We start from the raw sequence: 21,701 nt of genomic DNA, 5'->3' as shown, positions 1-21,701 counted from the left end.
CCCCAGTAGGGGGCTTGCAGGATTCCCTCTCATCATTGATGTTTCTATCTCTCCCCTCCTTCCTATCTGAAATCAATAAAAATATATTTAAAAAAAATAAAAGAGAGTAGACAATATTGAAAGAACATAATTTTTTTTTAAAAAAAGAATGATGCTCAGATGTATATTTATTAATGTGCATGGCAGAGGGTTAAGGTTGCTAGGTAAAATTCAGGGACGGGGTTGTGTGTCCTGGTTGGCATGCAAGATGGGAGCTTGGGGGGAGGGGAGCCCCAAAACTCCCAGCACGTCTATGGAGTCAGGTGACACTCGCCCCTCCTTCTCTTCAGGCTCTTCCCCTTGTCCATGCCCTTCCTCTAATTACTTTTCTCTACTTTGCGCCTGTTTTCTGATTTTTTTTTACAGTAATTATCTGCACAGGTTAAGTTTGGGGCTGACTCTTTTAGAAACGCAGCCCAGCCTTTTCTGGTTCCGTGGTTTGACTCTGAGTGGAGGAAAGGGGACTGGCAACAAAAGGTCTTTCATATTAAGCAAGAACAGCAGGGTGACAAGTGTCTCCTGTTCTGACACACGGAGAAAAGACTGGAAGGATTTAGATCCCGGGGCACACAGCGGTTTTCTCAAAGTGGGCAGGGTGACAAATTCTTGTTGCTGCGATTTTCCCAGAATAACGTCGACATCCTGGGTAAAAAGCAGCCAGCTGGACGGGACCGGGCTGTGAAGCACAAATGCATCTCAGAAGATGGTGGTGGAGGGGGAATCCGGAAACGAGAGGGAAATCTTATTCCTTTGGGGAAGACTCAAATCTCCAGGACAGAATGGGAGGAAACCATCGCTGCGGGCTGGGAAGGCCCCCCTGAAAGCTGAAAGGAGAAGAACATTGGGGAAGTCCCTCAGGAACCGGCTCCGGAAGCAGCTGGAAGGCTTGTGATGTGGGGAAGCTGCCAAGCTCAAGTGCACAGATGACTTTTCTGGCAACAGAGGGAAGTCTGTCTAAGTTCTCTCCGCTGAGAAACTTGTTACCGAGTTAAATTTGGGAACGGTGTAAGCAAACCCAAAAGGCCCACAGCAAGCTGAGAAAAAAAATATCTGTAATCTAGATACAAAGTGTTAATACCAGTAATATATACAGTTACCAGGGATCCATATGAAAAAGATAAAATCTGGGGAGGGGGCGGGGGTGGTATGGAAATCCATGAACAGACAATTCAATGTTAAACAACCCACAAACATATAAATGGCCAATAAACATTTTTAGATTCATTTTAGTCATCAGAGAAATTCAAAATTAAAAAATGAAATGTGTGTGCCCATCAAGTTGACTTTTTTTTTCTTTGATGAAAATTCCTAATATTTGGAAAGGATCTGGAGAACATGCACCAATTCTGCTGGTGGAGATGTGAGAGGGCGCGGCCCTTCAGAAGAGGAGTGAGGCGGAGGTGAGCTGGCTGTGAGAGCCTTGGCTTGGTTCGTTTGACCCGGAAGTCCCACTGGGCGACATTTCTCTGCTGGCGTGAAGATGGCTGTGGGCAGATCAGCTCCGGAACGTCCTCGGAGGCAGCAGCGGGCAGAGCGGCTGGACCTCAGTGCGGGAGCCTGGCTGCTTGGGGCAAATCCCTCTCTGAGCCTCAGTTTCCTCATCTGTAAAATGGAACGTGTCATAAGGATGCCAAAAAATTGGACACATCAAATGCCTGGCACGTAATAAATGCTCAGTAAACGGGATATTCGCAATAACAATTTAATTTATAAGCACCTAGAACATAAGTGAGCCAAGGAGAGGAACAGGGCTCCACAGAAGAGCTAAAAACAGTTCCGAAACACATGAAAAGATGTTTATTTTCCTCTCCAAGAAGATGTGCTCATTCAAATGAAGCCAAGACTCCATTTTCCACCCAGAAGGTATGAGAAATTTCAAGTCAGCTGACAGCCTGTGCAGCCTGTGGGGTAAGGGGCCACCTGCACACAGGTGAGGGGCAACAACCAGATGGGACCACACTGATGGAGAGAGCTCTGAAGACCACCACTGGAATGACAAGCACCCATGCTCTAAACCAGTGGTCGGCAAACTGCGGCTCGCGAGCCACATGTGACTCTTTGGCCCCTTGAGTGTGGCTCTTCCACAAAATACCGACTTCTGCGCATGGGCCATGAAGTTTCAATTGCACTGTACGTGCGCACCCGCACGTGGTATTTTGTGGAAGAGCCACACTCAAGGGGCCAAAGAGCTGCATGTGGCTCAAGAGCCTCAGTTTGCCAACCACTGCTCTAAACCATGAGGTTTCACATCCAGGAGTTTACCCACAAACATCTGCACTTGCCTGGAAAGTACATAGGAGGCCATCCCCTGTGGTGGCACCTGTTAGAGGGAACGACTAGAAGCAAAACCCATCATCACTTAGATTCTGCTTAAGTAGATTAAGGAGCTCCCCTACAAACTCTCATTGCCAATTGCAAATCACAAAGCATTCTGACATCCTGAAGTCTTGGTAAGAAGTCTTTGTTTAATCTTCTGTTCATCCCAATGTGTGTGAATATGCATCAGTTTATCTGTGGCAACTGGCTAAGGCAGTGGTTCCCAACCTTCTGGCCCTTTAAATATAGTTCCTCATGTTGTGACCCAACCATAAAATTATTTTCGTTGCTACTTCATAACTGTAATGTTGCTACTTTTATGAATCGTCATGTAAATATCTGATATGCAGGATGGTCTTAGGCGACCCCTGTGAAAGGGTTGTTCGACCGCCAAAGGGGTCGCGACCCACAGGTTGAGAACCACTGGGCTAAGGGATACTGCCCTAGATCTGTGTTAGTTAGCTATAGCTGCATAACAAATGGCCCCTAAAGTTAGCAGCTGAAAACAACACACATCTATTATCTCAGAGTTCCCATGGGTGAAGAACATGGATGCAGTTTAGCCGGGTGGGTTCCCAAAGCTCTCGTAACAGCAGTTCCCAAGGGAGCTGTCAGGCACTCTCGAATCCCTGCTCCCATCTTGCAGGGCCCTTACTCAGGGTGAGTCCAAGGCTCTCACCACCACAACCTCGCCTTTCAGTGTTGGGAACTAGCGGCTGCTGGGAGAGGCCCCGCTGAGTTTTGGCCAGATGAGATGGGACACAAATTCATGGCAGAGCCTGGGCTAAGAGGGTCCCTCCGTGGCTCCAACACACTCCGTGGCTCCCCACTGCTCTTGTTCCCCGTGAGCTTGACCAGACCAGCCACATCAGGAGACAGGTGGATGCTGTTCCATCCAGGAACCTACACTTTCAATGATCCCATACACCCTGTAAAGGCCCCACCCCTCACCCCCCATCAATTCACTGGCCTGGCCCAAGAATCTGTGAGGTCCTCACCTGCTCCCGCCTGGTCCCATGGGTCCTCTGAGCAGCTGTCCAGAGCACAGGATATGTCGCTGGCACCGAGGGCCTTTTTCAGCTCTGAAACAACAGATAACTCCCTGGACCCACCTGGAGAAGCCTGGGCATCAAAGGGCTTCCATCATCCCCCCAAAGAAGCCACAAAAGGGCAAAGGATGGAGGAAAGGGCTCAACCAAGAACTTTAAACAAATGGCTTATTTGAGCCTCTCTCCCTGCCTGTGCCCTAGGCAGACATTGCTAGCTGATCCCCGACATCTTCACTGAGCCAGATGCTACCAGCTCCAGCTCAAAACACTGCATTCCAAGCAGATGTCACAAATCCATTAAGGATCAACCCCCCTAAGGACATGGAAAACCTCTGGGAATGGAGGTGTTACCTGTTTGGGGCAACCCCCGCGCCCCCCACCCCCACCCCAGTCAGAGAATAGCCTTTTTTCATTTAAAGTGTCCCCTATTTGGTTGTCCCGAGCGACAGCATGCCCCATCGCTGGTTGCGGGGTGCAATGAGCTCGCGTTACCGAAGGGGGGGTCCCCGCCCTGCCCTGCGAACTTCTTCATTCAATAAACACTTCTCAGGAGCCCGCCCAGGGGCATCCGAGGACTCAAGAAAAAAAAAAAAAGTGTCCCCTATTTAAGAACTCGGGGTTTTTTGTTCAACTACCCATAGATGGAGCCCACATCCTCACCCTTACTTCCTGCTCCCAAAACTCTGCTGTCGCCTATCAAGCTGCTCTGCGTCCCTTCTTCCTCTTTATGTCCATCAAATACCGGCTCTCAGGGATGCCTCCCTTTCCCTACACTCCGTTCGCAGGTGGCGGGCTCTCCTATGTACTCGGCGACACCCAGGCCAGCAATTCTGGCACCTCTGCTCCTGCCTCATCCTCATCACTGGGCTCCGTCCTCTGGGAGCTGCCCCTGCTTGGGCCCATCATTTGTTCCCAGGGCCGAGCCCTCGGCCTCCTCCCTCATTTTCAGCCTGGCCACTGTCATCCTCTGCTCACACCCGCTCCGTGACTCCCAATTGCCTGTCATTCAGGCCCTGCATGTCTGCCTCGGCAGCCTCCAGCCTCCTCTCCACCTGTTGTCTTCCCCTCCCTCGGTGAGGGCCGCGTGGATGCCCTGAGTCGCCATTACATGCTGCTCAGCCCCAAGTTACTGCACGCGTCTCAGCAGCACAGACATTGGGTCCTGAGTGAACAGACCAGGCAGGAGGGAGAAGAGACAGTTCTGGAGCCTTTTCCCAGGGCGGGAGATCCTGGGAGGCCAAGCTCACGTCCAAGAACTCCTGGGGGCTCAGTGCCAGCAGCAAAAACACAGGCGGCGATTGTTGAATGACTAAATGTGAATGTCTACCTGCAGTTTTTTAATTTTGCCTCCTTCCCCTCATCCTGAGAAGTCCTACACACCCCTGAGAGCCTCGTTCCAATGCCCTCACCCAGGGAGCTGCTATCACTGCCCGTTCAGGCTCGTCCACCTCTGTCCCGGGCTGGACCCGCAGTCACAAGGCTAGTGTTCACAGGAAGTGAGGCAACTGGGCTCAGGGGTCACCAGGCTCCCCCGAGCCACGGGGTGGGGAGGCTCACCTCCGTCGATCCTCTGCCGCAGGACCCCCCGGATGACATCCTCATAGATGCCCTCGATGGTCAGGGCGGGGCTGCCCACAGCAAGAACGTCCCCTTCCAACTCAAGCAGCTCCTGGAATGGAGGTGGGGAGGGGCTGGGCTGGAGGGATGGGCACTTTGCAGGTGCTAGCTCCTGCTCCGACCCCGGTCTAGGTACCTGGGTGGCCTTGAACCTCATTTTCCTCGTCTTTAAAATGGACTCCGTGACCTGTACTCCCTCGGATTGCCGTGCAGATTGATAAAACAAGCACCTCCCACCTCAACAGGAATAGCACAGATGTCTCTTCTAGGACCCCCCACAGCCACTTCCTCTAGGGGAGCCGGTTAGTACCTGAAACCAAGCCCTGCCTGGTGGCCCGTAAGCCCTGTGTGGCCAGGCCCCTGTGACCTCTCCCCTCAGCCCTTTCCCACCGCCTCACTGTTCCCTAACACGCTAGCCCAGGCCTACCTCAGGGCTTTTGCACATGCTGTGCCCTCTGCCTGGAATGCCCTTCCCTGGGACATGGCTCGTGCCTTCAGCTCACTTCCTCTCCAGTGTCTTCTTCTCAGGGAAAGCCTCCATGCCCATAGCCCCCCACGCACCCCCTCTGCTCCTCCCTTCTCTGAAACCTGTGTCACCTGCTAGGTGTGATGCATGTGCCCTCACCCCAGCTCTCAAGTGACCGATATTGAGCACTGTCATGGGAGAAGCAGAGGGCATTTGTGGGAGCCCTGTGGAGCCCCAGAACTTAGGGAACAAAAGTCTCTAATTGTCACAGTGGCTCTGTGCGGGAAGCAAGCACTTCGTAGAGAGATACAGATGCTTGGTCATGCCCCTCCCCTGCCTGCATGTCCCCCATTCGCTCACCGCTTTGCAGCGCGGCTCCAGCTGGCTCAGCACAAAGGGCAAAAAGATGCAGAGCTGCCACCCACAGACGAACCTCCTCCTCGCTGAGCCACTGTCCGACTGGAACTTCTGCACGACACACACAGTGGCCAGTCCAGTGGCCATCGGGGCACCCAGGCCCACGTCCAGGCCCTCCCCGCAGACCTCACCTTCAGCACGCGCCCCCTGACTTTCTCCAGCTGCTGGGCAGCCTGGTTGCAATCCAGGGCCCTGGTCAGACACTGGTCGGCCAGCTGCAGGAAGGTGGCCACGGCGTCGGCCATGAGCTGTGGAGGGAGGAACTGGGATGACTCCCGGGTAATCCGCTCTCTGGCCTTATCAGCCTCGTTCCTGCCCAACTGACATCTTCTCAGCATCCAACCCATCCCTGCCAGCCACTTCCCTCAACCTCCTCCTCGTCTCAAGAAACAACACCTCCTGCCCGGCCGGTGTGGCTCAGTGGGTGAGCGTCGACCTATGAACCAGGAGGTCACGGTTCAACTCCCAATCAGGGCACATGCCTGGGCGCCATCCCCAATAGGGGGCGTGCAGGAGGCATCCGGTCAATGATTCTCTCATCATCGATGTTTCTATCTCTCTCTCCCTCTCCCTTCCTCTCTCTCTAAAGTCAAGAAAAACATATATTTTTAAAAAAAAAATAGCACCTCCTCTCAGGAGCCAGAGATCACCCAGTCGGTGGGGGCCTATGTGCCAACTGGGAGAAAGCAGTCTGCCCACTGGAGAACGGTGCCGGGGTGCCCAGCCTGGGGAGCAGAGAGCGGGCTGGATTCCACCTCATTGGCTGAGTGCTCCTGAGCAGTATGCAAACTGAACAACTGTGCCGGGCACCACTGGGTCTTCTCAATCCCTGTCTCCTTCACATACCATGTCTGTTAGCAGGTCCGTCCCCTTGGCCTTCAAAACACACCTGCTTCTCTTCACCAATAGCACCCAACTAGTGGAGGCCTCCGCCCCTCCTGCCCCTCCCCCCCCCCACGCCCCCCACCCCCCCCTCCACAGCCCATGCTTCCCAAGGCAGGTGTGGCTTCTGAACTTTAAATTGGTCACGCCCCTCCCCTGCTGTGGCTCCCCATTGCCCTTGGGACAGAGCCCGGCCTCTTAACCCCATACAGAGGGCCCTGGCCCATCTGCCCACCCTCCTCACTGGCACATCTCCCACCTTTCTGCCCTCCCTGGAAACCTACAACCCAGTGTCTCTAAATTGTTTAATTTCCCCAAAGGCAGACAAGCTTTCTCGCTTCCCAGCACTTACACACGGATCCCTCTACCCAGGACACGCCCCACCCCCATTTCTCCCACTGCTGCCCCCGCTTGGAAGTCCTCTCCTGAAGTCCTCCCAACCCTTGAGACTGACCAAGCACATCCGTGGGGCTCGCACAGCACCTTGTGCATCCGCACCACCGCCCTGTCCATCCCGTGCTCACGGCCTGGTCATGGTTCATGTCTACATGACACCGGGAGCCCAGCGAGGGAGGCCAGGTCTGTCTCGGTCACCACGATCTCCCCAGCACACAATCGACGCCTGCTCAGTGAAGGCAGCTGCCTTGGCCTCACCTGTTGTGCAAGATCCTGGGCCCCAAACACCAGACTTTGTGCTCCGAGGAACCCAAACGGCACCACCAGCTGCTCCAGGCGGCCCCGGCTCCGCTCAGCCTCGCGGTAGCAAGCCTGCATCAGCTCCGGATCCCACGGCATCTCCCCAAAGGAGTAAACCTGTGCTCCAACGGCAGTCAGGTGAGAGAACACCATCAGCTGATGGAAAAGCAGGGCCCAGGGCCTCACAGCCGATGCAGCGAAGGAAAAACACAAATGGGAACACATCTTACCTTGGCTATCACCACAAAAATGCACAATAAAAGCAACAGTAAGGTGTGGTGTGATGGGCATAAAACGGTAAGGCCTGGAAAAATGATACTATGCGGTGCCGGCAGCACTGAGGGGAAGTGGGCACACTCAGTCCTTGTGGCACCTACGCCCACCACCTGATGGCCTCTCGGGGCTGAGCCCTAGGCCTGCATGAGTGGAGTCATCCAACACCTCCGGGAGCTCACAGGAAAGTTTGGGGCGATAGACTGGAGACAATCAACCACAATGGTGTGTAACGGCCTCCGTGATGAGGGAGGCACAGGCAGCTGCAGATGCAGAGAGGGGCCAGGGACAGTTCCGCATGGAGGTGATTAGGGAGTGGTTGCGTAATGAGTGGAAGGTGCATAGTAGGTGCTCATTCAATATCAGAAGACCTGAGCTGACCTGCATGGAGCAGAATTCTCTGGGGACAGGGAGGGCTCTGGCTAAACAGAGGAATGGCAGGAGGGAGAGTTTGTGGGGAAGGTGACCCCAAACTGACATTGTTAAGTGCTACTCTCATCATCTCACCCCTTTCCTCCACATTTTATTTTATTTTACTTATTTTTTTAAAATATATTTTATTGATTTTTTACAGAGAGGAAGGGAGAGAGATAGAGAGTTAGAAACATCAATCAGCTGCCTCCTGCACACCTCCTACTGGGGATGTGCCCGCAACCCAGGTACATGCCCTTGACCAGAATCGAACCTGGGACCTTTCAGTCCGCAAGCCGACGCTCTATCCACTGAGCCAAAAAGGTTTCGGCCCCTCACATTTTAAACAGTGTGCTGATAACCATAGCATGGTTGTCCATAATAAGAAAAAAAAACAGCCTAGAAAAAGATTGTTTCGAGGTTTTTAAAAAGAAAAGGTTGTCAAACAAGAAAGATGCAAGGTTCAGGCAGCTCTCCTATGAGGTTAACAGCCCGCACCCGCTAGAGCCCACCTCTTTCCGCAGCCGGGCGCCCGAGGGATTCCCCCGCAGGTGGCGGTCCAGGCGGTCCATGCCCTGGGCTAGGAGGGTCTGCACGGCCGCCAGTGCTGCTTCCACCATGTCCAGCAGAGTCTGCGTGACCCGGGGCAGCTGTGCGTCCACCCTCCTGCGCAGGCAGCACTCCAGGGCGCCCTGGACTTCGGCTGAGGGCGGAAGGCACTGGCCTGGGTCTCCCTCGCCACGTGCTCCGCAAGTGGGGTCGTGGGAGACTCGAGGCTCCGCAGGGTGAGGTGGGCGGAACGCAGACTGAGCACCCGCTCCGTCCCATTTTACTGAGAAACGAGGCTTCGCTTCGAGTGCGGTGGGGTCGGCTCAGAAGCGATGCCGGTAAGGCCGAGTCCGGTTGCCAGCCCGGCTCACGTTGTACCTGAGCCCAGTGGGCGCCCCTCCGCCATCTGACTGAGCAACCCGGGTACGTGCCACCGCCAGGGCTTCCTGTCCTCTCCACACCTAGACTCACCCGCTCCATCCCTGGCCGAGCCCCTTTTCCCCCGGCCCGCCCTCCTCCTAGACCCCTCCCCGGTCCGGGCACAGCCGCAGGGCCACGCCCATTCTCCCCGCTTAGTCCCCGCCTATCGTGCCACGCCCTCCCACCCTCCAGCCCCGCCCCTGCGCGTCTTCAGCTCCCGGACTCCAGGCCCCGCCCCTTACACCCACCTGGTCCCCTTTTTTCTCTCAAGCTCCAGGCCCCGCCCCGCCCCTCCCGGTCCCGCCCTGTCCCTCAGGCTCTGCCCCTTACACCCACCTGGTCCCCTTCTTTCTCTCAGGCTCCTGGCCCCGCCCCGTCCTCCAGGCCCCGCCCCTTACACCCACCTGGGTCCCCTTCTTTCTCTCAAGCTCCAGGCCACGCCCCTCCCTGTCCCCCAGGCTCCGCCCCTCCCCTCCCGCCAGGCCCCGCCCCTTACACCCACCTGGGTCCCCTTTTTTCTTTCAGGCTCCCCGCCCCGCCAGGCCCCGCCCCTTTCCCAGGCCCCGCCCTTACACCCACCTGGTCCCCTTTCTCTCAGGCTCCCGGCCCCGCCCCGCCAGGCCCAGCCCCTTCCACAGGCCCCGCCCCGTCCCCCCGGCTCACTCCGCAGCCTCCCTGCCACGCGCCCCCGCAGCCCCATCAGCTGGTCCACGTCTGGGCGGATCGTCCTCTCCAGGGCCGCGAGCAGCTCGTCTTTTTCGGGCTGGAAGGCGCGGAGCCCTGCGGCGGCACCGGCCAGGACAGCGGCGTGAACCGCATCCAGGAGCTGCGGGGATCAGCCCAGGGGATCCCACGGCCCGGAGCGCAGGATGGAGGGACGGAGGGACGGATAGAGACAAACACGCGGAGAGAGACGGAGAGTTTAGGCGACAGTCCGAGGAGGCGAAGCTGGGTGCCCGGGTCGGCTCCCACCCCCTCGGCAGTGACCCTCCCCCGCCCTCTACCCCCCCCCCCCCGCCCCCGTGTCCCTGCGGCACCTCCGCGACCCCGCGCGCACCTCGGTCCAGGCCCAGGCCCTGGCTCGGCCGGCCCCCCGCAAGCCCGGCTGGGTCTGGGCTCGCAGCGCCGGCAGCAGCTCCCGCACCAGCACTGCGGTCAGCACCTGCAGGAGAAGGGACTTGGGCTCCGGTGAAGGCCGAGGGGGCTTCTGGGGGTCGGGGTGAGGCCTTGCACGGCACTGACCTCCGCGTCCGAGCCCAGCGTCATGTCGTCGTGGCCAAAGTGGCCTCGGTGCTGCCGGTAGAGCCGTACGGCCTCCAGGAAGGCACGGGCGGCGGGGGCCTGGCTTCGCTGTAGGACTGGGACGAGGGGGAGGCTCCTGAGTGCCCGCCCACCCTCCTGTGCTCTCGCTCTGCCTGGCTCCCCTGCTCCCCAAGAGGACGGAAGCCCTCGTCCTCCCTGCCAGGTCCCGAACACCCAGGTCACACCCACCTCCAGACCTTGGCCCTCGCAGGGAACACGCTCCCCAAGACCTCGCCAGCCCACCAGGAGCCTTCACACAAGGTGGGAACGGCACCTCTGCGGCAGCCCCAGCCACGCTGCACTGCGTCTCCCTGCCTCTCCATTCGGGTTCATTCTTTCCGCCAACAGCCTGCCCACTTGTTTGTGTTGGTCCTGTTCCCTGTATCGCCTGGTTGGCCTCTCCTCTTTTTTGGATCCCAGCTTGGGCACCTCCTCCTCTCAGAAGCCCTCCCTGATCCCCCAGGGGAAGCTCCCACCAGGAGTGTCCCGTCACAGCCGTATCCTGTCTGTCTTCCCCCACAACCCATTTTACAGACAAGGAAACAGACTGGGAGTGGGTCCCGCAGCCAGCAGGCGCAGAGCCCCATCCCTGCCCGACCTTCCCGGGGGCCCACCTGTGCCACGGAGCCGGATGCCACCCTGCAGGGCCAGCCTCCACGCGCGCTGTGCCTCCGCTGTGGCTGCAGAGAAACAGAGGTGCCTTCGGAAGGGGTGCTGCAGGAACAGGGGGAAGCTCACGGGCGTTTCCAGGAGGGGGTCAGGCTCCTCCTGCGTGTGGTCTCCTGAGAGGAGGCAGAGGGGTCACAGCTGCATTCGTGCCTTTGCTCAACAATCATTCGTTCTCCAGGAGAAAGTAACCATGAAATACTTAGAGGAGGTGCTCAGTATGCCTGTAATCCAAGCTACAGGCACAGTGTCCCTATTCCAGCTCAGTCTCCAGGGAGGATGTGCCCGGGCATGGGCAATTCATCCCAGCACTGTCTCCCAGCCTCTGCGTCCTCCTCAACACGGTGGCCTGGGCAGCCACCAACAACCTATCCTAGTTGGCATGTGAGCTGAGCCCTGTTTGCAGGGGGGTCTGGAGTCAGCCATGCCCAGGTTCAAACTTGGCCAGACCATTTTCTGTGCGTAGGGCACCGTTTTTCATCTCTCTGATCCTGTAAAATGGGTTCGAAGGTGTTATCAATGACCTAGAGTGGTTGGGGGGACACAATGGGTGGATTTCATTCTGTTTAATCTATTTGAGGCCTCCTAAAGTCCACAGTGTTTTGTCCTGATCTCTGGAGTAGTATATACAGACTGCAGGGAAATACATTCATTTTGCTGAGAGTGAGGTTGGTCACTGGACCAGAAGCAAAGTAGCGAAGGGTGACACAAAGGGGTGTGTGGGTGGATCCCCATGTTTGCAACGTCCTCAACATTCCTGCAGACTGTCCTTGTTGCTGCATTTGCATCATTGGCTGGCAAGATAGCTCCTCAGTGAAGTCAGTGATGCAGTTCTAGCTCTGAGCCTTACTGATGTATATGACAGGCCTGGGCCTCAGCCTCAGTGCGTGCATCTGTGGAATGAGGTAGCTAGTGATGGGGCGGCCTGATATTCATGAGATAACGCAAGCCCTCCTCAGATGCATCCAGCCCAGCTGTGCTGTGCCTTTACCTGTTCCTGCACAGTGTGTCCTGGGAGGGAGGAGAGAGGAAGACAAGGAGGGAGAGATTGAGAAAGAGAGGAGGCCAGGGGAGGGAGAGGAGGAGAAGGGGCAATGGAAGGAGAAAAGGAGGGAGGGAAAGAGGGAGGAAGTTAGAGAAAGAGAGAGAGGGGAGGGCGGGGAGGAGGAGAAGGGAGAAAGGAAGAAGAGAGCGAGGAAGGGAGAACCTCCTGGAAACGCTAGACTGAACCATCCCCCAGCACCTCCCCCCACACACACACCAGCGCCCATCTCCCCACAGACTTGCTGCTCCGGGGTTTGTTTTCACTGCTCTGCTACTTTGGTTCTGGTCCTGTGACCAGCCTCTCTCGCTGATGAGAACGGTGTTTCTCTTTCTAGAGTTGGGCTGCTTATCCAGAAACAACGCTGCCCCCCGGGGACACGTGGTCATGTCTAGAGACCCATTTGGTGGTCACACTTGGGGTGGGGGGGCGCTGCTACTGGCATCTAGTAGCAGCTGTTCAACACCCCGCCGTGCTCAGGGCGGCCCCACTGACGGCCCTGGTCAACAGCACTGAGGTAGAGACGCCTGCTTTTGGGGTCCCCGGGCCTTACCTGCGGAGTCTGGGCAGAGAGTGTCCAACAGGTGGAGATACTCCCGCTGGGAAGTCAGGACTGTGTACCCTGTCAGGGCTGCGGAGCCCAGAGGACGGCCCCCGTTTTCATATTCCTACAAAAAGTGTCCAAAGAACCGCGTTGGGACGGGTCTAAACTGTGGCTTCCACGTCTCAGTGCAGGATCCGGGGAAGGTCTGGGGTTAGCTGGGGAAATCCCCACCTCCCTCCCTGCCTCAACCTCCCCCCGCCCCCACAGAAGCTCTGCAGCCTCCACTGTGCGCTGGGCTGGGTGGGGTTGCCTCACTGAGTCAGACAGCCCCGTGCTTCGTGGGCCAGCATCACCCATCTCATAAGGTGGAAACTGCCTCCCAGGCATCAAGGGACCTGAGTGAATTCCCCAGCCGGGAAGCAGGGCGTGGGCCTGACGCACGCAGGCCTAACATGGCTTCAACCTCGGCTCTGCTGACGGCCATGAGTAAGCCCCTACCCCTGGCCCTGGCCTCAGTCCAACCACCTGGCACAACAGGAGATGGTCGCCCAGCCCAGGCCAGGGACACAGGGGCCCTCGATTCAGGCTAGATCAGTGGTCGGCAAACTGCGGCTTGAGAGCCATATGCGGCACTTTGGCCCCTTGAGTGTGGCTCTTCCACAAAATACCACGTGCGGGCGCGCATGTACAGTGCGATTGAAACTTCGTGGCCCATGAGCAGAAGTCGGTATTTTGTGGAAGAGCCACACTCAAGGGGCCAAAGAGCCGCATGTGGCTCAAGAGCCGCAGTTTGCCGACCACTGGGCTAGATGATTGAAGAGAGGAGAGGGGCTATGCTGGTAGCTGGACCCTAAGCCCACTCTGGGGAGGGCGGGATGGAGAATCTGGAGGCCAAAGGGACACAAGCCACTCACTCACCTCCCTGTGGCTGAACCACTCCAGGTGGCCATTCCCACGCAGGACACAGAAGATGGGCTGCCACTGGGGTGGGTGGCCCCGCAGCTGGGTCAGGGGCCCGCAGTGCTCACGGACTCGGGGGAGCTTCTGTGGAGGAGGGGCTCTCAGATGTCCGGGGCCCTGCCCAGTGCCCCGGGGTCCAGACCATCAGGACAGCTCCCACAGGTGGCACTAAGCATAGGGCACTTGGGTGCCAGGTGGCACTCCTGTCTTTACCAGGCACCCTCAGAGCATGTACTTATTTGTGGCCCTTCCAAATAAGAACTGATATATCTTTTTTTAACTTATTATTATTTTTAAATATATTTTTATTGGTTTCAGAGAGGAAGGGAGAGGGAGAGAGAGAGAGAAACATCAATGATGAGAGAAAATCATTGATTAGCTGCCTCCTGCACGCCCCCTACTGGGGATCGAGCCTGCAACCCAGGCATGTGCCCTTGACCGGAATCGAACCGGGGACCCTTCAGTCCACAGGCCGACACTCTATCCACTGAGCCAAACCAGCGAGGGTGAGAACTGATGTATCTTATTAGGTGTATCACACAGCCCTGAGACAGGCATTCTTGTCATCGCCACTCCATCTGGAGGCGGATCCTTCCTCACTTGAGCCTCGGATGAGATCCCAGCCCTGGCCAATATCTCGATTGCAACCTGTGAGACACCCTGAAAGGAAGGACTCAGAGAAGCTGCCTCTAGATTCCTGACTCACATCAACTGTGAGAGAAGGGTGTGTTGCTTTAAGCTACTGACTTGCAGTATATTGTCACACAGCATTAACTAAGCAATACAAGTGGAGTTGCTGGGTCCTGGGGCAGGTGTAGTGTAACTATATGAGAAAAGGCCTCGCCTCTGTCCACAGACCCTGCCCTCAGGGGGACACTTTCTCTGTCCTCTGTTTCATTTCCTTTGTCACTCTCCCTACTACCTGACACCTGAATTGTGTGTTTTGTGTCATTACTGGGTCCCAGAGCAGTGTCTGGTGCCTAGCTGGTGCTCAATAAATATTCGATGAATCAATTAACTGCAACTGTGATATTTTGACTCTTTGCTGGGGTGGTGGGAACTCAGTATGTTTTTAATGATTCTCCATACCTTTTCCCAGGTCTAAACATTTTCATAAAATATTGTTAAAATGCTATTATAGAAATCCTATATAATAAAAGGCTGATATGCAAATCGACCAAACAGAGGAATGACTAGTCGCTATGACACGCACTGACCACCAGGGGGCAGACGCTCAACACAGGAGCTGCTCCCTGGTGGTCAGTGCGCTCCCCCTGTGGGCTCATGGCTGGTGAGCACAGTGGCGGTGGCGGGAGTCATCAGTCGGACATCCCCCAAGGACTCCGACAGATTGCGAGAAGGCGCAGGCCGGACTAAGGGACCCCCTTGAGTGCATGAATTTCGTGCACTGGGCCTCTAGTGATATATAAAATACAAACATATAAAATAAGTATTATTTTATAAATTAATAGTAAATGTGTTAAATTACTATATATTAAGGATATAATTTGAAAATTAAAAAATAAAATAAAATAAGTATTGCCCTAGCCTGTTTGGCTCAGCGGATAGAGCGTTGGCCCACAGACCAAAGGGTCCCGGGTTCGATTCCAGTCAAGGGCATGTACCTCGGTTGCAGGCTCCTTCTTGGCCAGGCTCTCTGGTCAGGGCATGTGCAAGAGGCAACCAATCGATTTGTTTCTCTCGCATTGATGTTTCTCTCTGTCTTTCCCTCTCCCTTCCACTCTCTAAAAAATCAATGGAAAAATATCCTTGGGTGAGGATTAAAATAAGTAAATAAATATTATATAAAATGTTCAAACTGAAGCAAGGGGAAGCCCCTCCGCACTGCCCGAAACCCAATGTCAGCTGGGCCCTGGCCATGTGACTGAAACCAGCAGGTGGTGTAAAGTGCAGGTGGGAGTGACACCCGGGCCCCATGATGCCCCAAGAGGGACAGGGAGAGCTCTGGTTGGGAGGGTGCTCTGTGTCCACAGCGCCAGGGAGCCCCCACCCAGGGCAGGCACAGCTGGGAGAAGAGGCACCTGGCTGAGGTAGGAAAACCCAGTGCCCTGATGGGCCAGGGGACCCAATGTCAGTAAGGAATATGAGCTCCGAGTTCAAATTATGCCTCTGCCTCTTGCTGGTGGTACTAGTATGACCTCAAGCAGATCCCTTTGCCTTTCTGTGCCTTGGTTTCCTTGCTGGTCAAAGACCCATCTCTGGGGCTGGTAAGGATTGAGTATGTTGTGTCGGGGACATGGAAGACCTGGGTGCCATTGCCAGCTCAGCAGACATGTGGAGCTGGGACCAGACAGCTCCAGGCTCCTTTGTTCCATCCACAAACTATTCCTGCACCCCTACTATATGCTGGTACCATGTGGGTATGAGGAGCGGGTGTGAGGGAAAGAGGAGACTATGCCTGGCTCCTCCCTTGCAGCAGACCCATGCAGGTGACTAATGTGTGACCTGGGGCTTTGCTGGGATGGGGGTTTCAGGGGAGGCGCCTGACTGAAGTGGGGGCAATGGCAATCCAGGAAGACTTCCTGGAAGAAGTGGCAACTGAAGTACAAGGAGGAATGGAAAGTCCATGAGACAGAGGTCACCTCACATGCAAAAACTTGGGCATCCTGTGGTTGTGCTGTGTCCTTGAGTGTGGCACTCAGGGCAAGCTTTTTCCAACCTCAGGGCTTTTGCCCTAGCTGTGCCTTCTGCCTACAATGCCCTTCCCATTCTGGGCTCTAGATCTGGCTTCTTCTCATCCTTTATATCTCAGCTCAAAGGGGCCCCCTGCACCTCGACTCCCCACACCCAACTGTGCCCTTCCTCTTGATTTCCTAGCACCTATCAGAAGTTACCCTGCGTCATGATCTGTTCACTTGTTTGGGGTCATTTCCCCCAATCAGACTGTGAGCCCCAGAGAACAGAACGGGATATGTCTCGGTCTCTGCTGTGTCCCCAGCGTCCAGCCCAGGACACGCTAGTGAATGTGTATAGCCATCCTAGGTTGTGGCACCAGCAAGGACAAAGGTGTGAGAAGCCTCCCCCCCCCCCCAGCCCACCCCCCGCTGACCAATGGCCTCCGCAGTCTTGTGTGCTCAGCAGCCCTCCCCCCGCATTTGTGGCACCCACTTTGCTGTGCAGCAGTTGGCATCCAGCCAGCTCCTGGGGGACCAGCTCCCGGGAAATCTGCTGCAGGACAGAGGCTGCCAGCTGTACGCGGTATTGAGGCAGGAAGTTCCTTAGCAGGGCCTCCACCTGGTCTGCAGGGACAAGGGAACAGCGAGGTGACTGAATCAGGCCACCTACCGGGGCAGGCAAGCCAGGATGGAAGTAACTGGTGGGCTTCTACCGTCACCCCACACCCCAAAGTTACCCCACGAGACATACTCCGAGTTCCATTCGCCCTTAACCACCCACTGTCTGTTTCCATCCTTGGGGTCTGGGGGGGTGGGGGGGAGTTAAGAGACTCCAGCTTAACTTATAACTGATGCACAACAAACTTGAATAAAAGCACATGTCCACACCCAGAAACCACGATCAAGATAATGAACAGTCCCATTGCACCTGAAAGCTTTTTCACGCCCCTTACCTAGAGAATTTTTCAAAATCTTTTAAAAGCCTCAGCCCAGAACAGAGGGACTTTCTGGAGTGATGGAAGTATTCTGTATCCTGATCTAAGAGGTGGTCACACAAGTATTAAAGTTCTTCCAGCTGTTTCCCTAAGATGCACTCACTTGACTGTATGTAAAACATCCAGTCCATCTTGCTGCCTGGAATGTGGACCCAATGGCTGGAGCTTCGGCAGCCTTTCTGTACCGTGAGGTGGCCTCAGACGCAGAAGCCATGCATGGCAGAACCATGAGATGGAAGAAGCTGGGTTATCTAACTTTTCTCTGCCTGCCTGCCACTGCACCCCTCTATAGGAAAGAGGAATAAATCTCTGCCTTAAGCTGCCATAGAAGTACCTGACACTTGCAGAATAGCCGGTTGAATCCATTTGTATAATGGTGAGTTGACCTTTCCTGATCTAGATCATGAACCCATCGTATTCCCGTGCCCAGCACACAGTAAATACTCAACCCTGTGCGTGGAGGATGAAGGGCACTGACACGTCTTTGTCTCAAATCAGAGGACTGTGACTCAGTCCCCAGGGTCCACACAGAGGAATCTATTCATCCCTGCCCCCCCTGGAAGAATTATCCCCCAAGATCCGGCTGGGCCCAGGGCAGCTCCCACCTGGGCCGTGCCCCACACCCCAAACCCATGCCCTTAGTCAGGTTGCCAGATTTACCCCAAAAATGTACATGACACCAGTTAAATTTGAATTTCAGGTAAATAAGGAAATATTTTTTAGCATAACTATGCCCTTATGCAAAATTTGGGGCATACTTATACTAAAAAAAAAAAGTTTATTTATTGCTTATCTGGAATTCACATTAATAGGGCATCCTGCGTATCTGACAACCCTGAACCCTCCTCCCCATCCCCACCCCTCCCCACCCTCACTCACCCCTCAGGTGCTGCTGCTGCCGCTTGTCCAGGGGGCTTGAAGGTCGCCCGCCCATCCTGCTGTGGCGTCCCCGGATCCCCTAGAGTGAAGCCGACACCCCTCTCCACCCCCCGGCTCCCCCAGCTTCCTCTGCTCAGGGGCACTCTGGGAGCAGGCAGCCTGTGAGGATCCTGGATGCTATGGCGACCAGTGTCTGGGGTCAAAAGCCAGAGCTTGGCCCTCCCGTTGTGTGTGCTGGGGGGGGGGGGGGGGGGGCGGGGTGTGTGTGTGTGAGGATGCCCGCCCCCTGCCCCACCCAACCCTGCACCTGCGTCCTCCCAACTCCCCTGGGGCCAAGGCCCCCAGAGCTGCTGGTTTCTGTAGGGGCTGCCCCAGCAGCCCCAAGAGTGGGTACACGGGTGGGAGACAACAATTCTGCTGGCTTTGGAGGAGGGATGCAGGGCAGGTATCTGGCAGGATCAGCAACCAGTTGTTGGTGTGAGGGGAAAGAATGAACAGGATGGGGTGTCTAACCCCTCTGATGCCCACCCCCTGGTCCCCCCCCCCGCCCCCCCCCCGCCGTGCCTGCCCCATGCTGGGCAATGCTGAGAGGATTCAACCCTGGCCCAGCCCCTAGAATCCCTAGGCTGGGGAGCGAGAGCTACGCCCCCACCCCTCCCGTCCCTGGAGTCAGTGTTGAGACTGAGGGAGCAAGCGGTGGGTCCCAGATGAGGGGGGAATGGGAGGTGTGGAGATTTAAGGGGGTTCCTGGGTACTTCCTGACCTCCAGCACGATCCCTAGCCCCACCAAGCAATCACCTCATCTCCATTTAATTCTTTTGACTACTAAAGGTGCCCTTACTCTCAGGCCCCAGCCCAGCACACTCCAAATTCCATGACCTCTAGCACCTCCCACGAGGCTCTGCAGAGCCCGAGGCTCATCTCTCAGTGACCCCCTCCAGCCCCACGCAGTTCCCGGCAGCTGCCCCAGCAGCCCCCATGACCATCATAGGCACACTGACAAAACTGTCAGATAACGGTGAGAGGAAGGGAGAAAAATGGAACAGGAGGGGACAGGAAACGCTAGGGGCAGGGAGGAGATGCTGCACCAGGATCGAAGACAGTGCGAAAAGCTGGAGGACAGAGAATCGGCAGGGGGCACAGCGCAAGCAAAGGCCCTAAGGTGGGAACAGCACAGAGTGGGTGGGACGGAAAAGGGAGAGTGAACGGCAGATGTTACAGGGGAGGGTGGGGGTTGCAGGGGCCACCCAGGGGCTTATGGGCCAATAGGAAGGGTAGGCTTCCCTCCAGGTGAAAGGGAGCCACAGGCAGGTCTGTGCAGGGACAGCTGCCGTCATGGGGAGGGGCACCGAGAGGTGACGCCTCAGGAAGGGCCCCCAGTGAGGTCCCCCTGCCATTCTCAGCATTTTCCCTCTGCTCTAGCCACCCTGTCCCGGACTCCGCCCCAGGGGTCATGGCCACCTGAGCTTGCTCAAGCCCACCGCTGGGCAACCTTCCTTTCGGCTGCCTCCTCTGCTTTCTCAACCTGTTTCCTTCCGACCAGGCCCCGGCCCACTTCCTCACTCTCACATCTGAGAGACTGACCCCAAGACGTTGAAGGAAACTTCTCTTTCTGTGGTTTCGGCTTTGAGCTTTCAATTTCCATGTCCCCTTCAGGCGCATCTGCGGGACGCCCCCAGGCCCCCATGCTTCCCACTCTCTGCTGAGGTCCCAGGAGCCAGAGAAGCTGGGTGGGCCCAGCAGATGGAAAGGCTGCAGTCTTGGCACAGTTGAGACTAAAGATGCCCTCTGACACATTCAAGGCTCTGGGCAGGCCTGCAGCGGGACTGGGTGGAGGTTAAGACCGGCTCTGGCCCTGGCTGGTGTGGCTCAGTTGGTTGAGCGTTGTCCAGGCACCAAAAGGTCTTCCGTTTGATTTCCAGTCAGGGCACAATCCCAGGTCAGGGCACGTGTGGGAAGCAGCCAATTGATGTTCCTCTCACATTGATGTTTCTCTCTCCCTTCCTCTCTCTAAAATGAGTAAAAACATGTAAATAAAAACATTTGCTGTGTGTGTGCAGTGGAAACTCTGCCAGAGCGTGTAGTGGGTTGAATTGTGTACCCCTGGAAAGAAACATCCACAGGTCACTATAAAAAAACACAGAAAACAACCAATGGTGATGATAGGAAGAAACTGGAACCCTCGTGCACTGTTCGTGGGAATGTAAAACGGTACAGCTGCTGTGCAAATACTATGGAGGTTTCTCCAAAAATTAAAAACAGGCCCTAGCCAGTTTGGCCTGCGGACTGAAGGGTCCCAGGTTCGATTCCGGTCAGGGGCACATGCCCAGGGTGCAGGCTCAATCCCCAGTAGGGGGCGTGCAGGAGACAGCCGATGGATGATTCGCACTCATTGATGTTTCTCTCCCTCTCCCTTCATCTCTGAAAATATATTTTTTTAAAATTAAAAACAGAATTACCATCTGCCCTAGCATTTCTACTTCTGGGTATATCCCCAAAAGAATTGAAAGTAGGGTCTCAGAGATAGTTGTACACCATTGTTTATAGCAACATTATTCACAAGAGCAAAACCATGGAAGCAACCCAAGTGCCCACAGATATGAATGGAGAAGCCAAATGTGGTCCATCCACACAGTGTATTATTATTCAGCCATAAAAGGAAGGAAATTGTAACACATGTGACAACATGGCTGACTCTGAGGACATGATGCTGAGTAAAAGCAGACACAAAAGGACAGATACTGTACGATCCCATTTACATGAGGCCCCTAGAACAAATTCACAGAGACAGAGTAGAGTGGGGGGCTAGTGGAGGGGGAGATGGAGCTACTGATGAATAGGACAGAGCTTCAATTTGGGAAGATGGTAAGTTTTGGAGATAGGTGGTGGGGATGGTGGTACAACAGTGTGACTGTACCATTTCTGGAAACCTAGAGATGGTTCAGATGGTGAGCTTTACATTATGTGTATTTTAGCACATGCACACGCACACATACACGATACAGCGGGGCCTTGACTTGCGAGTGTCCCAACTAACGAGTTTTTCGAGATACGAGCCGTCTCTGGGCCGATTTTTTGCTTTGAGTTGTGAGCTAAAATTCAGGTTACGAGCCAGCTTCAGATACCCCACCGCTAGTTGGCGCAGCGAACGTCACAGTGAACGCCACAACATCAGCCCAGCATCATGTGTCTCACTCGTTCACTTTAATGATTTGACATACGAGTAATTTGAGGTACGAGCTCAGTCACGGAACGAATTAAACTCGTAAGTCAAGGCCCCACTGTATGTCCATGTCCTAACCCCGGGAACCTCAGAAGGTGACCTTATTTGGAATAAGGGTCTTTGCAGATATAATTAGCGAAGGATCTTGAGATGAGTTCATCTTGGATGTAGCGTGGTCCTAAGCCTTGTGAGGACAGGCAGAGCCTGGAGTGATGTTGTCACCAGCCTGGGGTTGCTGGCAGCCCCCAGAGGAGCCTGGGAAGACTTTCCCTCAGAGCCTCCAGACGGAGCCACCCCTGCCACCTCCTTGACTTCACAC

The 21,701-nt window shown here is 55.5% G+C and overlaps 1 protein-coding gene across 4 annotated transcripts; it reads right to left on the bottom strand.

The window, feature by feature from the left end:
• Positions 1-1,074: 1,074 nt before the first annotated feature.
• Positions 1,075-18,369, bottom strand: NIBAN3 (niban apoptosis regulator 3). 4 transcript variants are annotated; one of them, XM_070416379.1, is made up of 15 exons: positions 18,160-18,369; positions 16,779-16,909; positions 13,608-13,733; positions 12,699-12,813; positions 11,052-11,219; positions 10,378-10,493; positions 10,193-10,297; positions 9,799-9,961; positions 8,679-8,869; positions 7,441-7,599; positions 6,036-6,152; positions 5,848-5,955; positions 4,962-5,073; positions 3,354-3,437; positions 1,075-1,641 (listed from the first exon to the last, which is right to left on the bottom strand). In XM_070416379.1, exons 1-15 carry the CDS (start codon positions 18,212-18,214, stop codon positions 1,535-1,537), a joined length of 1,857 nt encoding a protein of 618 aa, XP_070272480.1. In that variant the 5' UTR covers positions 18,215-18,369; the 3' UTR covers positions 1,075-1,534. The 4 variants fall into 4 exon arrangements, with proteins under 4 accessions (XP_070272480.1, XP_070272482.1, XP_070272481.1 ...); XM_070416381.1 differs by having other exon boundaries at positions 11,052-11,117; XM_070416380.1 differs by lacking the exon at positions 18,160-18,369 and adding an exon at positions 17,384-17,459.
• Positions 18,370-21,701: the final 3,332 nt, after the last annotated feature.

Source organism: Myotis yumanensis, unplaced genomic scaffold (genome assembly GCF_028538775.1).
Source record: "Myotis yumanensis isolate MYYU_CA2020_CCGP unplaced genomic scaffold, mMyoYum1.0.hap1 SCAF_5, whole genome shotgun sequence".
NCBI classification, from domain to species: Eukaryota; Metazoa; Chordata; class Mammalia; order Chiroptera; family Vespertilionidae; genus Myotis; species Myotis yumanensis.
This window is presented reverse-complemented; position numbering and strand designations above follow the sequence as displayed.